The sequence below is a fragment of the Sinohyriopsis cumingii genome, chromosome 6, assembly GCF_028554795.1.
Source record: "Sinohyriopsis cumingii isolate HCF-2022 chromosome 6, ASM2855479v2, whole genome shotgun sequence".
Lineage (NCBI taxonomy): Eukaryota > Metazoa > Mollusca > Bivalvia > Unionida > Unionidae > Sinohyriopsis > Sinohyriopsis cumingii.
The window spans coordinates 147,665,655-147,683,064 of record NC_142966.1 but is presented as its reverse complement, the minus strand read 5'-3'; the positions used below and the strand labels follow the sequence as shown (position 1 = coordinate 147,683,064).

General features: G+C 36.6%; 1 protein-coding gene across 2 annotated transcripts in view; it reads right to left on the bottom strand.

The window, feature by feature from the left end:
• Window positions 1-5,452: 5,452 nt before the first annotated feature.
• Window positions 5,453-17,410, bottom strand: part of LOC149798226 (apoptosis-inducing factor 1, mitochondrial-like) — a 93,012-nt gene continuing 81,054 nt past the window's right edge. Inside the window, exons 16-19 of one of the 2 annotated variants that reach the window (XR_016421987.1) lie at window positions 15,582-15,723; window positions 13,972-14,106; window positions 5,889-6,582; window positions 5,453-5,833 (exon numbers count right to left, since the gene is read on the bottom strand). Coding sequence is in view for 1 of the 2 variants with exons in the window: in XM_089963338.1 (XP_089819464.1) it covers window positions 6,487-6,582; window positions 13,972-14,106; window positions 15,582-15,723 (373 nt within the window). In the remaining variant the exon portion in view is untranslated. Of the gene's footprint in view, window positions 6,583-13,971; window positions 14,107-15,581; window positions 15,724-17,410 lie in introns of both variants that reach the window. The other variant, XM_089963338.1, reaches the window with a different exon arrangement.

Genomic DNA, 17,410 nt, shown 5'->3' with positions numbered 1-17,410 from the left:
CAGAACATCAAGCCTGTCTGGATGTGTCATTCTAGAATATTTATGCAATATTGGGCACACCAATGAAGATAATCCCATAACGTGACAATTGTCCAGTGATTTAGACCCCTTTTGCTTTAAGAGGTTGGTCACTACAATAATGTCTGACATCAGAACCATCTTCTTTTAGATGTGCTACACCCAAGTGTGGGAGGCCTTCATTTCCAGATATTAAGAGCCTTCTCATGCAGTGTCCCATACATGCCAACCATTTTTTTCATCAAATTAACACGTAACTATTTGGATTACGCATTTTTGGTGTATATCCCCCTCCAAATTTTTTAATTTGTTTTCTAATTTTTATTAACATCCCATTAATCCCACAGACCGTATTCTAGAAAAGACAGCTTTTATGTAACTACGACATAAGAGAACGCTTGCCAGAAGACTTGCATGCACTTTCCAACAGTATTATGTTCTATTTATAGCAGTTGCCCTACTTCAAGAAACATGCTGGTTTCTACTTTCAACTCTTGACCTTGGTTTCTGTTTATAGCAGCTGTATGGTTTAGTTAGGAGAGAACGGACTGGTTTTCTAACTTTTAATCTTTGCTCACAGATTCTTTATGCTATTTCAGAACAGAACCAGTCTGTAGGTATTTGGTGCTAAAAGTCAAGTCAGATTTATTATAGTCGATGCGTGTTAGGGCACAAATATTTTTCAAATAATTTCACAGATGGATTAGGAAAAGATGAAAAACTGATTCAGAAATGAATACATGAATTACACAGTACAGCATTCCATTCTAGGGATCTTCATGCCCCTGGCAGGCTGTGTGGAAAGGATTTTAATAATGGTCATGGTGGTAAAACAAGAAACCTTGAATTATCTCATTTACTAACTCTAGTACTGAGGTAACTTTTTTTTTTTTATACAGCAGAACTAAGTTGTGGATATGAATTTTATAAGTGCAGATGCATTGTCTACTGAGTTCTTAATAAAACACTGACAACCTCTAGCGGTAGAAGACTGCATTGGTCTTTTGTTCAGACGGATGTTTCCTGATTCCAAAATTGCAGAAAATATGCATGATGTGCAAGAACAAAATCATCTAATATTGTTAGGTGTTTAGCAGAAGATACTTCACTTAAAATTGCAGAAGCCATGAAAATTGGGCCGTTTAGTATTGCAAGAGACAGGAGCAGTGATGGTGACACAAAGTTGTACCCAGTCTGTGTAAGAGACTTTGACAACGAAAAGGGCAAAGTCAGAGTGCTCTTCTTTCATTACCAGATTTAACAGTAGATTCCATTGGAGAAAACATTTTATTTATTTGCTTGATAATACTTTGAATAAACTTAAGTTGGCATAATTGTATGGGGTTTTAAGCTGATACTGCATCAGTGATGACTGGAATTCATGAAGGAGTTGCATTCTATATTTTGAAAAATGTCTCCATCATTGTACATATCAGGTTGTCTCTGTCATATGATGCACCATATTGCAGGAAAAGCTGCTGATAAATTAGAAGAACTGAAGTATCAAGTTGGCATTCACTCTACCTAACAATGTACTTGTACGGAAAGAGTTGATTTTTTCATCTTATTTCCCAGCTAAAAGACTTAATCACTGTAAGAGATATATTTCCTCTTCTTTGTCAGGTTATGAAAGGAATATTGGTTCTTTACTATTCTAATGCCGACTGTGAGAGATTGTTCACAAAAATAAAACTGAATTCAGATCCAGGCTCTGTAACCCAGCACTTATTGCTTTACTGGTGTGCAAAACATTCATAATCTTAGCTGGTACAAAATGTGTTTTGAAATGTAATATGATTTGGTTGCTTTTTAAAGCTCACATTGTTATATACGAAAAATTGAAGCAGTAATTGATGTTAAAATTCCAGAGGGATAAATAAATCATTTTATACATATACTCATTGAATTTTTATCATGTTACATGTGGATTACTCTTTTTGTCCACTTGGATTATGCTTTTTCCTCGCCAATTGTTGGCATGTATGGTGTCCACATGCCACTGACCATCACAAAGTCCAGTAGCAAGTGTTCCCTAACCTGAGAAACAGACACTAATTATTGACATTGATATAATTTCTCTAGTACCTGCTTAATTTTTTTAGAGAAATAGCACATCGATGATCCACACCATTTTTGTCTTCTTGAACTAGTATGCCACGAACCCCAACAACACTTGCATCAACAGACATTTTAAATGACAGGTTCAAATCTGTAGCTTTAAAGAATTGGTGCACTCTTAGGTATGGCCTTTAATTTATCAAAAGTCTCCTGACATTTGTCAGACCAATAAAACGAGACTTTCTTACTTGACAAATTGGTCAGGGGTTTAGCAATTATAGAAGAAATTGGAAATAAAAACATTCTGATAATATCTAACCATATCCAAAAATTGCATTTCCTGCTTTTTAATGATGGGTACTGGGAATTCAGAGAGAGCCTTAACTTCTAGGGGTTTAACTGGACCATATCCCACAGTATGTCCCAAAAATGTAACACAAGCGCAGCAAAACTCATTTTTTACTGAAACTCAAATCCGCATCACTCAGTCAGTCAAAGAACTTCCCATGTTTTGAACTGATCTTTCCAAGTGTCATCTATAATGACACTGATGCACATTTCACAGCTATCTATACCAGATGTTACCATGTTTATTAAACGCTGGAATGTTGAGGAAGAATTCTTCATACCAAATGACATCACTTTATAGTGGTAAAGTCAATTCAGAATTGCAAATGCCGAAATTTCTTTTGTTCTATCTGTGAGTGGAATTTGTCAAAATCCTTTCAACAAGTTTCTCTTTGCATTTTCATTTCTCATTTTCTATTTGCATTTGCCTGTCTTCTCTATTTTCCTTCATTTCTCTTTCTTCTTATTAAACATTTCTCATTCTGATTTTGGATTTCTATCATTTTTGGGGAGAAGTTTTTTTAAAGCTCCGTTTCTATTACTTTCATTTCAGAGCCAGAAAGAGATTTACTGATTAAACACATACACTTCAAATGACTTGTATAAATAATCTCCTTTTCCACCAAGTACTTGATCAAAATATGTTTTCAACTTATTTTGCCAAAGGTGCTTTTAATTCCTAAATAGAATATTGTTTGGCAAGCTGAAGCAACTTGTCCTTTGTTAAGGACTCTAACCCTTCCTGGGTAGGATTTGAAATAAGTTCTCCACTTTAGATGACATTATAAAAGCCTGTTGGTTTCACTATTTGACATGAAATACCAAAGACTAAAACTGTTTTGAAAGAAAATGAATATAAATTCCAAAACAATCTTAATTTCTCTGAAATATTTCTAAAATTTAGATCCAGGACAAGCTCCCAATTTCTGTTATGACTCTTATAGTCCTAAACTAACAGAAGCAAAAGCAACAAGCTTTTGTGAAACTTAACAAATAATTGAAATCTCTAAGTCATAAAATGAAAATTGAAGAGGAACTTACAGATTTTATGAATTAAATCCTAATAATCCCAAAAAGTTCTTCACAAGTCCAAACGAATTTAGTGTTCTGAATGGATTCCAAGCCCTTGAATGTGTGGATGTGCCAATAGTCTTGATGTATTAAAATGGCATTGTCCAGAACTTCTTTGAATAAATTCACAATAATCCCAGAATATTTTAATTAAGTCAGTGAGTACTTTTGTAATTCCAATGAATAATCCAAACAAATGTTTCTTTCCAAATTGTATCGAAACACAACATGAAACACATCAGCAGACTGATATTAAAACAAGAACATAGGAAATAAGAATGAATGAATCTTTCCCAATATATCCTTGTATACACTGCAGTAGCTTCCTACTCTATATGTTACATGTCACAATATACCATGCTGAAGTAGTCTACCACATGACCGAACTATCCAACCATAATTTTTTCCAAACTCATAAACAGGTTTTTTATAATTAATAAGGATTGTAAGCACCTATTTATAACTCCAGTGCGATATACAGGCAAGCACAAGACAAATATAGATAGAACACTTTGTGAAAGGCCAAGACCCAAGAGGCTGAATGGAAGAGTGTGCAACTGGTACACTAACTGACTGTAATTAAAGTGAAGTATTTGCATGATACATGGAAATATACATCAGGCAAGCTGACATGGTGTATTAGTTGCATTACACAGTCAGATGGACAGACCTTGGGATCTCCATTTTGAATGTGAAGTGTGTGATTTGGATTTTTAACGTAGCTTTAACAATTTTTCAGTCATATTGCTAGGATGTCTGCAGTGTGGCAGTTTATAGTGATTTCTAGCACTGGGGCTTCATGCCGCAGACATGTAGTGTGATGTCCCACCCAGTCACATTATCCTGACACCAGGCCAAACAGTACTAACAATAACCTCTTAATGCTGAGTGCCAAGCGAGGCAGATGTAAGTACCATTTTTATAAGTCTTTGTTATGACTCAGCTGGGAATCAAACCCATGACTTCCCACATTTGAGGCAGACACTCTAACCACTAGACCACCAGAGTGGTCAGAATGTTAGGTAGTAGTAAGCTGAGTCTATGATGGTTCTCAGTTTTCTGTTGGCTTTTGTAGCCAGAAAATGTCTGGAATAGAAACCTGGCAAGTCTGGTTTTCAGACTACCTCCATAACCTGTTTTACAAGCAAATGCTTGTATGTATTTCCTTCTTTAAAATGTCTACCTTCATGGGATTGTTTGTAATCCCTGTTATGAAAAGGGATAATGAAAGTGGAAGAGGCTGGATGAACAAGACCTGGAACTCTTCTGAAATGGCTTGGAAGGCCCAACTGTTTGTTGGAAAAAAAGTTGAAACAAGTCTGGCTGAAAAGGAGGAGTCTGGCACCCATATGGGGATTGCCAGAAGGTGGGTGGGTGCAACCAAATGTACAAACTGGTTACAACTGGGATACAAGTGGCCAGTGAGTGGAAACAAGGGAAGTTTATCTATAAAAGCCATTTCCCAGCTTCTATATGATACAGAGGTGGAAATACATTTTGTTTCTTTCAGGGAGCGATGGATTTCAGAGGCAGCAGAGAGTAATCTCTAGTGTTAATATTATTGGGCAAGTTGTTGTTGTTGTTGTAGGGTTTAACGCCATTTTTCAGCACACCATAGGCTATACATGGCGGCCAGTATTAATGGTGGAGGAAGAACCCGGGAAATCCCCAGAAAGAACCACCGACCCTCGAGAAGCTACTGGCAAGCTTTCTCACATACCCACATTGGCTGAATCCGAGAATTGAACCCATGCAAACAGAGGTGAGATGGCAGTGATCTGTAACGGACAGCGCTTTAGGCCACTCGGGGGCCCCTTTTATTGAGCAAGTATTTGATGGAGAAAATGTACTGGTACAATGTAAACAAGGCTGTACATGGACTGAGTCAAAAAGAAATTATATATTTGTGTTCCTTGGCCATATGTAGCAAGGGACAGATCAACCATGGAAAGTAAACTTAGACAAAATATCTTTATTCTCCATGAATATTATACTATTCACCGCACAAATGTGAGCAATCATCTTCAATAACAAAACAATTATGTAAATCAGGATAGCTTTGCTTTGAATTTTATACAGGCACATATTTAATCAACAACAGAGTTGATCTGAACCAGTCACTTAGAAATTTTCATTTTAGAAATTATTTTTTAATACTTATTGTATATTTCTCGCCCACAAGTAAGAACCAACTGCAAACTGCATAGACTCAAACCTGCCGTCATGTAATGCACTGGCAGATCTGGATCTATGCAGTTTTTGAGGACCAATTTATGACCCTGATCTGTCAGCACATGATGCAAACAGTAGATCTGGTCTATCTTGTTTGCATTTGGACCTAACTTGTACATGATGAAAACAGTAGATCTGGTCTATCTTGTTTGCATTTGGACCTAACTTGTACATAATTATGTATGGTAGTTTGGAAGCAATACATTTTATTTGAATACTTTAAATGTTTTTCAAGCACAACCATTTTACACAAAGAATTGTACCCCATTGCTAACTGTGACACGAGACTGATTCATTTCTTAACACTGTAAGATTGATACACCTCCCAATGTATATTACTGTTCAATAGTCTGACATGAATCTAACAATTTAATATCAGAAATAAAACAAGATCCTCAGATACCCAAGTCATTCAAACCCACTGTCATCCACTGCCAACTCAACTATACACTGCATAGACTATTATTAAATAACATCACTCAAGCTCTGACCCAGTATTCTGGAAACTTTGAAACAAAAACCTTGGACATGACTTCAAAACTTAGCATATACCATAATGATATTTAGCATACAAGGAGAAAAACCAAGGTTAGGAAAATCGTGACTTTAAATTTTTTAAAATTTTTATTCTAAATTAAAATAGAGAATGTGAAAAACAGCTGAGTTCAAGTGTCATGATTTAAAGATTTTAAGAATACAGAGCTAGAGCCTTGACTGATGTTGCAATAAAGAACAGGTTGTTTCTATGCATCATTGAACTCAGGAGTCCTCTGATGTGGGGTCAACAGTCTGGTGAATACGGAACAGCTTTGCAACCTCAGAAAGATCCTCATTTTCAGCACCATCTTTCAATATCTGAAATAAAAGTTTTGTGAGAAGCTTCAAACAAGATGTATCTTAAACAAAACATCATTTTACTCTTCATCCACAGCTGCAAGTGGAGGGGGGGTGGGGGCATTCAAAAAGCACAAACAGATGTAAATTAATGTTAAGAACAGAAAGTAGTATATCAAGAACGTGTTTATTCTTAGGATGGCTTGAATTAACTAAGCATTCATAACATGGGGGAAGATGGCTTATCATGAGCATTTAAATAACAGTTTAAATGTTAAAATGTCTTCACAATCCTACTGAGGTGATTGTATATGATGGTATAATGTGTATGTACCAGAAATAGACTACCTCACAATCCTACCGAGGTGCTTGTATATGATGGCATAATGTGTATGTACCAGAAATAGACTACCTCACAATCCTACCGAGGTGCTTGTATATAATGGCATAATGTGTATGTACCAGAAATAGACTACCTCACAATCCTACCGAGGTGCTTTTATACAATGGCATAATGTGTATGTACCAGAAATAGAATACCTCACATACTGCTTATTTGTTTGATACAAATTATTTCCATCAACTAAACATTCATCAAGTTATACATTTTGGTAAAGTTGCTGTAAGAATTATGCTTAAGATAATAAATGATGGATTGGGGTAAGCTGATTGCAATGAATCTTTCACCCCTAGGGGTGATGATAGGGTTAGTCCATCCATTGTTTTTGTATGATACATAGATAATAATGGCTCATAATACCAAAGCTTACCTAATGCAACTGCAGGGCCTGAAAAATTAGGATGGGCCATGGTCTGAGACCTATCTTTGTTTGGTTGTAAACCAGTCAAAAATATTTCTAACAATAACCCATCAGACCTGTTTTATTTCTTTCTTCCTAAAAAAGTGAACAAATCTGTAGCAAGCAATAGGTGAAGCCTCAATCTAAGCTTTAGCTTTATCAATAAAACCATTTATAAACCATATGGGTCTACCAAATTTTGCACATGAGACATGGTTGTTGGAACAATGATGGTTCATGTAGGCTTGGGTGGTATAGGGTCCTACTGATCAAAATCAGAAACAAAATGTTCTGGCCCTAAACTAAGAGAACAGCAGGACCCACCTGTTATTCTTAATTTAACTGCCATTTTTCAGCACAAAATAGGCTATACATGGCATTCAGTATAACAGGTGGACGAAAAACTTGGGAATAACTTGGTAAGAACCACTGACCCATGAGAAGCTACTGGTAAGCTTTCTCACATAACCACATTGGTTGAGTCTGAGGCTCGAACCCACCCACTTAGAGGTGATATGGCATTGATTGCAAAGGTAAACACTGTTGACCATTCTGCCCCTGGGCACTTCCAGATGGATTGCCAGTCTATTGCAGAATGCCAGTAGCACACATTTTTGTTGAGGTGTAATCCACATCATTTACCTGATGGTTAAACATTTTTCTTGAACATTCTCAGTTCAGTCAAGGCACCTGTGACCACTTGGCTGCTCGAGTGCATTGGGTTTTGGGGGTTTGTTTTCCTGGAAAGGTCTATCACTTGATCGAGCCGAGCTGATCATTCACCCAAGACTTGTCCCACCTTAGAAGACCTATAAGAATCACTCTGCATTTTCAGCACTCACTTTTTCAATTAATTTCAGTATCAGGACTGTGTTTGTGATTGCGCCTTGAGGTCCAAGACAGGTATGACAAAGGTAGGCAGTTTGTGATTCCACCTCATCACAAAGAAATCTATCATTGGTGGCCCTAAAATGCACAAATCTATTGAAAGATTATTGGGTTTTCATTTCTAGGATGTTGATATGGAAAGGCAACTCTTGCAGCCCCCATTCACCACTGACTGCATCAAAGCTGGGTGATACATAGGCTCCCCATCCTTATGAGCTGGTGTCTGTACAGGTAGTAATTGGGGCTTTTGTAAAGAAATTCCTGTTGTGAGCCATTGTTTTGTTGTACCACAGGTGCAGGAAAGATATGCTTTGAGATCATGATTCTGTGATCTAGATACCTGGAAAAGGGATGCCATTGGGCAAGCAATTTGCAGAGGGTACATGAAAGGGCCACCGCTGAGAATCAAATCTGCTACCGTATTGATTAGTCTGAGGAATTGCAAAAATTCTCTTGCTATGATCCACTCTCTGTCAGAAGTAGCTTTTGCAAACTCAAATAATCCATGTCATGTGCAACTGAAAAAGGTAAACAAGATTGAGGTTTGATACGATTCTCAGGTGGACAAAATGCTGGTATGGAATAAGGTCTGATTCATCCTAATTCATCAGAAACCCCAAATGACTCAAAAAGGAAAGATAAAAAGATAAACTTGTAATGTATTTTTGGAGCATGTCATCAGAATATGCTGCCATCAATGCTGATGAGGCCAGCAGCGAGAGACGATCTTGGTGAAACCCTTGGGCTGAACTTAATGCTGAACAGGAGTTCGCAAAAAAATTGGTATAAAGATGTCAAAGTTTAAGTCCAAACTGATTCAAACTCATCCTTTTCAGAGAAGTCTGATTGATCTTGCTGTCTCCATTTTGAACCTCTGTTGTGTGTATGTTTACGTTGAGCTGACTGCAGTCTATTAAAGGTCAGAGATTCCCGTTGACCTTGGGTACCATAAACAGCCAAAGTAAAACCCTTGGGTGTTTTGTGAACTACCTCTACTGTTGCTTTTCAAGTAGTGAACAGATCTCCTTTTGTAAAATTTCTGCCTTCTCCTGATTGGACAGTATAATCTGTCAAGGAAGGGGAAGTCAAAAAAAGGAGAACTGTTTGTAACAACAAAATCCAAAGACCCTCTGAAAGAACTTAGATCACCCATTCTTTGATGGGAAACAGATCAATCTACATGATTTGAAAATGGAGTCTTGTGCCCACAGGAAGGCTCTCTGTGGACAGTTGGGGTGGCAAGTCAATGTTGGTTATTTGGAAGCTTGGGGAAGGAGAAATGTTGTTTCCTTTCTCTTTTCCAAACTGCTTCTGTAATTTAGGATCTTTTTGTCACCTGAAATTGGATTGAGGAGGAAACTGTTGCCTTCGAGTGTTATTTGGTTTCTTTTCCTTTAGTTGCCAATCGCCTGTGTTGCAGCTGAAACTGATTCTATCTGAATGCAGAATCTGGGAGCAAGGCAAGCTGAAGTGGCAGTTCTTGAGATGCCTGCTTCCACACTCCCTCAAATTTACTGCCCAACAGCAAAAGCTTGCCAAAAACCAAGGCATGATGTGGTTTTATGGCAGCCAAGTACAGGCAAGAATCCCACAGAAGTAACTATTGTGCAAGATAAATACTTCTTTATCTCTGTGCATTCATGAAGAAGACACAATTACTTCATTTTATGATTTTGATTCTTTGGATTACATCAGGCTTGTTTTAATACCCCTTTTTTACAAGAAAAATAAAACAGTGTAATGCTGATGTTGGCACTGTTCATCTGCATTAACAAAATGTTCAAGTTTCTGTACAAGTCAATGTCAAGTTTTTTTGCAATGCAAAGACAAGATACAAGGTACCATTGAATAGTTGTTTTGTTAACTCCAATAAAAGAAAAGACACAAGGTTCTATGGAACCCTTGTTTTCATTGAGCTTTTGCAATGCCTTAACTCCAATAAAAGAAAAGACACAAGGTTCTATAGAACCCTTGTTTTCATTGAGTTTTTGCAATGCCATAACTCCAATAAAGAAAGAGACATAGTTCTATTGAACCCTTGTTTTCATTGAGATTTTGCAATGCTATAACTAAAAACAAAAACAAAAAAGACACAAAGTTCTATGTAACCCTTATTTTTTCATCAAGTTACTCAGCACATTTAGCCACACTATTCAACTAAATCTGTGAAATCATTTATTTTTGTGGGTATAAACTATCATGGTTTTGCAAAAAATGACATTTTGGTTTGTGCATCAATTCAAGGATTGGGGAAAGGAACCTTTCTTTCCACAGAAAAATCATTGTTCACTGAGTGTGTCTTTAAATTCATGATTTTTATCAACCCGGAAATCGACACAAACATTTTTAGCAGCTGGGTATTAACAAGAATCTTAAAACTCAGACTTATTCTTGTATCTCTATAGAATATACAGTAAACCCCTGATGTATGCGTATACTTCATTCCTAAGAAACCCTGTGCATGTGGAATTTGTGCAACTCGAATCGATGGGGAGCCAAATCTTCATCATGGTCATACATATGAACAAATGGTAGTTCATGCTTGGGAACCCATGCTATGTGTTTGCATATATATGCAAAATAAGCATCTTTCAGGGTGTATTTTTCTGCTTGTCTGTTAATGTTAATTTTTTAAATCAAGATGAGGGCAGGTCAGAAACGCGTACATTTTGAGTTTACTGTATAACATTTCAAATTTTGAGTGAATTAAAAACCAATCAACAAGACCTGATATTTTAACCTTTCATTACCAAATCAGGGTCTAGACAACATAACAATTAGGCTACCAGTGTGAATAAATAGTATGTGTTGCATGTTTTTTTATTTCTCCAAACAATACAAGCAATATGCCAAGTTAGAAATGCCTGAACTCCCATTTAAACAGAGATGTTAATCCCTACCGGCTGTAGAGTATATAATTGGTAAATCCAAAAAAGTTCTCTATCTTTTCTTGTAAAAAAGCTACTGGAGAACTCTGGATCAGATTCAATAATTTTCATTATATGATATTTAACACAATGTATGTTGTGGTCTGATAAATTAAAATGCTTAGACACCAGGGAATCTATGTTTACAAGTGTTCTCATTTGGAATTCCTTTTAGTCTCACCTATATATTAGTGCAGGTGAATAAACAGATGACTTTATAAGTGGTACAATGTCCTCTTAGCCATTTTTTTTTAATTTCACAAATTTGGTAAGAAGTTTTCTTGCTTGGGAGGGTAGTAGCAGAGGTTTTACTTCTGGATGTTCTGTAACTGGTTCTTCCATTTTTCTCTTTTTGTTCAAAATTTCATTTTTACTGACAATTCTACGCGTAGAAGAGCTGGATAGAAGTACTGATGCACTCTCGTATAGACTCATTGGGCTCTCAATGGTTTTTGAATCTGATTGGATTCCCGCAGATGGTCACCTTCACTTCTGATAGAATATAAACTTAGGGAAGATGTTGACGGATTGGATGTGGAGGTGTTCCCTCCTGTCTACTGGGTTGTTCTAGTCACACCTTATCCCTGACTGGTTTCTTGTTGTTGTAGCATCCTGGTTCCAAAATAAACAATTGTCTCGTAGCGAGGTTTTGGATATCTAGAGGCTAAAGGCAATACAATTTACTTAGAGCATGATAGTAAGCCTGGTGGAACTATGTCATAGTCATATTAAATTACACACCAACCATATGTCAAACCTAAGAACATTCTTATTATTCCACTGTGATTTAAAATCAATTATCCATCTGACACACACCTGCTGATTTTATTTCAAATATAATTTGTACAATAGCATGGCAGTATTATGTACTGCATTGCAGAAATTAACTTTGTTGTTCTATAATATAGAGAACAAAGCATCTGTAAATCGAGAGAGAAAAATTTCACAAGAGGTTTCTAGTCATTTATTCATTTTTATACCCCTCTTTAAAATCATCTTTTCTCTATGTATCCAACAGCTATGAGACAATGATTTATTTTGGAACCCAGATGCTACAACAAGTTGCGACAATAATGGTCACATAACCTTAACAGTAGCAATACCAGATTCACCAGTGCCATCAGCGACAAGGGGGTACAAAAACCTCTCATTGATGTAACAATGTGATCAGCTGAACATATGAATCAACCCAAATTATACCCTCTGATGAGTTATAATAGTAATGTAACCAGTCAGGGACTGGGAGTGACCAGAACACCCCAGTAGACATAAGGGAATCCCTCGACATCCAATCAGTTATCATCTTCCCTAAATACAAGCAATAAGCATCTACTGCAATACTATTTGGGAGTAATCTAGGTACTTATAAATTTCCATCAAAAAGTTAAACTAGCAGTCATTTTAGTCAGCAATACAACATCATATATATTCACTTATAAGTCGAGTCAAAATGCGAACAACAAGGATCCTGATCTAACACATAGCTGCCAACTGTCCCATTTTTCCCGTATTTGTCCCATATTATGGACCTGAATATGGGTGTATGTTTTTTTGGCAAAAAATACGTTTTTTATTTTTAAAAAAATATTAAAAAAGTTCCTTGCAATTTTCAGTTTAGAACGGGCACTCGGTTCCATTCTGAAAGAAATGTATCGCATGTATATAGGAATAAAGTTCTACAATATGATTGGTTCATTCGAAATCGAGGCCACAATGCCTGTCTTTATCTGCCATATTGGATTTTGCATAAACAGTTACCGCTGTCACTGTATCTCATTTTCGTAATATTCAACTTCTAATCATGTTGAATAGGAAAGCAGAATATTCAGAATTTTCTCCAGGAAAGACAAGAAAAAAAAAACAGAACTAGAAGGACAATTGTGCTGTCTTGTTTAGATTTGTGAAACCATCTAGTAAGGGAGAAAATGCTATGGTTTGCAAGTTGTGTAACGTGATTTTGCTATTGGGCGCCTATGAAATAAAGAGTGCGAAAAAGCTAATAAACATCAGCTTGCTGCTTCATCATACACAACTTAGCCTGAACTTACGACGTATATAAATACCAGAGAGAATCTTGATGTAATATGATCGAAATTCAGTTTATTAAATTTCTTATGGAAATTAACCTTCCTCTTTCAGTTACTAGTGTTGCTGGTGATTTATTTCGCACACATTTTCCAGACAGTAAAATCGCAAAGGATTACTCATATGCTAGAACGAAAACAGTTAAATAAAGAAAATCACACAGAATTGAGATCATCAGTGAAAGTTGATACATTCAAATTGATAATGATTGGAAAAAAATAAGGTGTGGAAAAGGCTACTATAAAAAGTATGTGTCTGAGTGTGTTGCACTCGTGCACCTTCTGAATGGGCACCCGAATGGAATATGGTACAACACGTGCATATTTGACATTAAATAATTACGTAAAACACTGTCCTACTTTACTGATGGTTGTATATGTTGTAAAAAGTTACATATACATTAAAATTTTAAAAATCAGTATTTGTTCCTGAAAATCAGTATTTTTGTCACAAGAAGTCAGTATTTTTTTATTTTGGAGGTTGGCAGCTATGCTAACATAGCATAATGTGCTTGCAGATCAGGTTGTATGTTGTTTGTTCTACTGATTATTCCTAACAAATGGCACAAACCCAGATCTTCCGGCATATTATGTGATTGCAGATCTGGGTCTGTGCCATTTGCAGTTGGGCTCATCTTACAATCAATTATACACAGTAACTGAGAATGATGTGGAGACATGTAGCAGCCAAGCCTAAAGGAAAATTTTTACCTGTCTAGCTGTAGTGAGTCTGTATGGGAGGTTCCAAAGCAGGACTCCCACGACCAGTTTATCTTTCATGTAGAACACCACTCCTTTATCATACTCATCAGGGGCTGTCACTGTGGCCTCAGATGATTCTGGAACCTGTTATAAATTTATACAAGACAGACTATCAGCAGACATCTTGCTTGACTGAACTAACTTTAATAAAAAGAACTTTAAAAATTACAGTAACTGGGGCATGTGCAGATGTTAGCAATGTGAAATAAGATTACATATCATATTTAACTTATGTACAGGTCTCTCTCATTATAATGCCTTTCATTATAATGCAATTCTGGATATAACTTGGTAATACTATGGAACCCCTGATCCAAATTATCAAAATTAATAATTAAAAATAGAAAAAACAATGTTGAATTTGAAATATCCTTTGCTGAATAATTGATTAAAATCATTGTACTTGGTCTATTAAATGTATGACAATATTACAAGTAAATACATTTATCAAATTTTCGATCCTTCTTGCTGTACTATGGTGTGGCACATAATGAGGTCAGCAGTTATGGACCACAACTGTCACGTTATAGCAAAGGAGAGCTTTACATGTCAAATGGATTAAAACTGGCAATAATCATCATCTCCCATTCAAACACATACAATTTTCCCCAATCACATTTATTAAGACAAATTAATAGAAAAATTATACCTGTCAAAAGGTCATCAAGGCAACTGTCACCCAAGTAAAGAATCAGATAACCTCTAATGTGACATTATCAACTGAAATCTTTAGAGTGCTCATTCACTTATTTAACATTATGGTGGATATAAAATTTGGTGTATAAACTATTAATTATGCCAAATGATGTGTCTAGGTCTCATTAGTGACCTTAAATAAAATATTAATTATTGTTGTGAGAGATTTAATTATACAGTTTAACCAAAATCTATTTATTCCTGATTCAAAACCTCCAGATGGAAATTATCAATTGCTATAGCTGCTGGAACTAAAATGGGGCAAGAAAATTGACAGTGGGTATTATCATTATCAATGCAGGGTAGTACACATTTTTTCCTTTACACTCTTTCATTTATCATCATAGTACATAATACTAAATCCAATTTATATTGCATTGAAATGGAGGTTGACCTCATCCAAAGATATCCACTTACTTTAAGATTGATCTTGATGCATGTATTTCTCAGGGCATGTATACAATGATCTTCGAGGATATTGATGGACAAGGAGTGAAATAAACTAAATCATCATCATTTAAAGGTATGTGCAATCAAATTCTCAAAGGTTACACCAACAACTGAAATAACTGGTACCAAATGCCGCCATGACCCATAGGTCATGTACTTTAGATAGATACACATAATGATCACATTGCTGCTACGCTTCATATACACCTAAATCCTTAAAGAGTGACCACTTTCAACTAATCCAGTCTCAGACTGATATGTGCCAGATTGATTATTTATTAAAATACTTTGTAAACTGTACAAATGAATAAATTTCTTGACAAATGCACAAACACTGTAATATTAGCACAATTAAAAACTAAAGCTTTTCAGCTGTTTGAAATTTTTAATGTCCGTATCAGAGGCAAACAAACCTTGACAGCATCAGATTTCAATCCTTCATCAGCCTTGACTGCTGATGTGTCATCTGAGCTCTTGGCAAACACAGCTACTGTGGGAAGAGAGGAATCTACCATACCGATAGCCTCAAAGGCAACCTTCGGACCAAGGTCTGACCTGGAAAAGATTGCAGAGGAATTGAAACCACAAACTTAGTTATTAACTTGAGTTACCTGTAAAAAATCTTATACCAATTCTGAAACTATACTGGCATCCTACAAGTTGTCATCTGCAAACCTTGTCATGTATCTCAAAAAGCACAGACTTTGAAATTTAAATTACTTCTGCATTTTGTTAGTTCTTAAAAGGGCTTTCAAAGCAAGTTTGAAAAACAATGATCACCATCAACTTGTAAAAGTATTTTTTTTTAAAAATGGACTTAAATTGTAAGGAATACACTCTGTTAACTTTGTTTACTTGGCTATGTAAGTTGTCACCAATGAACATAAAAAGATGGCAGAGCAGGATAAATTCCATTGCTACATTGCATAATCTGAAGGTTACACACACCCTCTTGCTGAAATCCAAGACCTATTGAAAACAGACTTGATGAGTTTGACAAATCTGATTATGTGAACATGAGGAAACCATTTCAAATTCAGGTTAGTGAAAAATTCCATAGGCAGATGGACAAATTCTGGGATGGACAAAGGCTGGACTTTTCCCAGTTCACTAGAAAGCCTATATGATCTAAGAGAGGAGACCATTCCTGCTTTGGAGTAGGATATATAACTAACCATGTTTTGTTTCTGGAGGATGTTGTTCAGATATGCTTGTAGATGACATCAATCAGAACAGGGTGACACAATCCATAACCTTGAAAAAAGCCCAAGGATTGATGCTGAGGTCAAAGTGAAGGATTCGGAACTAATGAACTGTGTCACGGTAAGTGAAACGGAGAAATTCTGTGATATGGGGTGGATAGGGATGTGAAAACATACAGCAATCAGATCAGATGGAGAGATAGATTGATCTTGCCATCTCCTTCTTGAATTTTGGAGGTGAAATGAACTGGTTATGGTGACTCAAGTTGATGATGGGTCTCACTTTGTGAATGAGAAATAACATTGAACAAAACCCTGGAGATTGTAGTCTTTGCACAATCTCCACCACTTCTATTTTTTTAATGAGTGACCATATCCCTGTGGTAGAAGGGCATCCTTTCCCCGATCTGATGATACATCTGTGAAGAGGGGAGAGGTGGAAAGGGGAAGGGGTCATGTAAATGAAACCTAAAACCCCTCCGAAATGACCAGGATCGCCAATCGTTTTTCTGAGGGGATATGGATATCAAGTGAGCCCAAAATTTCAGGAGTCGGCAGCTCACTGGTAGGCTGTCTGCAGGCAGTGGTGAGGGTAGGTCAATGTTTACAGTTAGGAGGCTTGATGGCAGAGAATCTGGTTTCCTACCACCTCTGTATGATTACCTCTTAGGTTGGTTAGACTGTTGTCTCCTGGTATTGGGTTGGGATCGATATTGGTGTACAATCTGAATGAAACGATAACTTGTCCTAAGGCTGCTTAACATCCCTTCTCACTGGTGTGGGCTGAGTGTTACCAAATGCCTGTGTGTGTTGAGCAGCGAGTTGGAGTGTCAGTTCCTGAGCTGTCTGCCTCCAAACTTCTTCAATTCTTCTTCCATAAAGCAACAGTGACCCAAATGGGTCATCTGTAAAAAGAGTGTATGATGAGGTTGGAGCGATATGGACCACAGACATGCATCACGTTGTAAAAGACCTAAGTTGGCCAAATTTGTCAAGGCACTGACCATGGGATGGTGAGTTACTTGGTTAATGACCCTAGC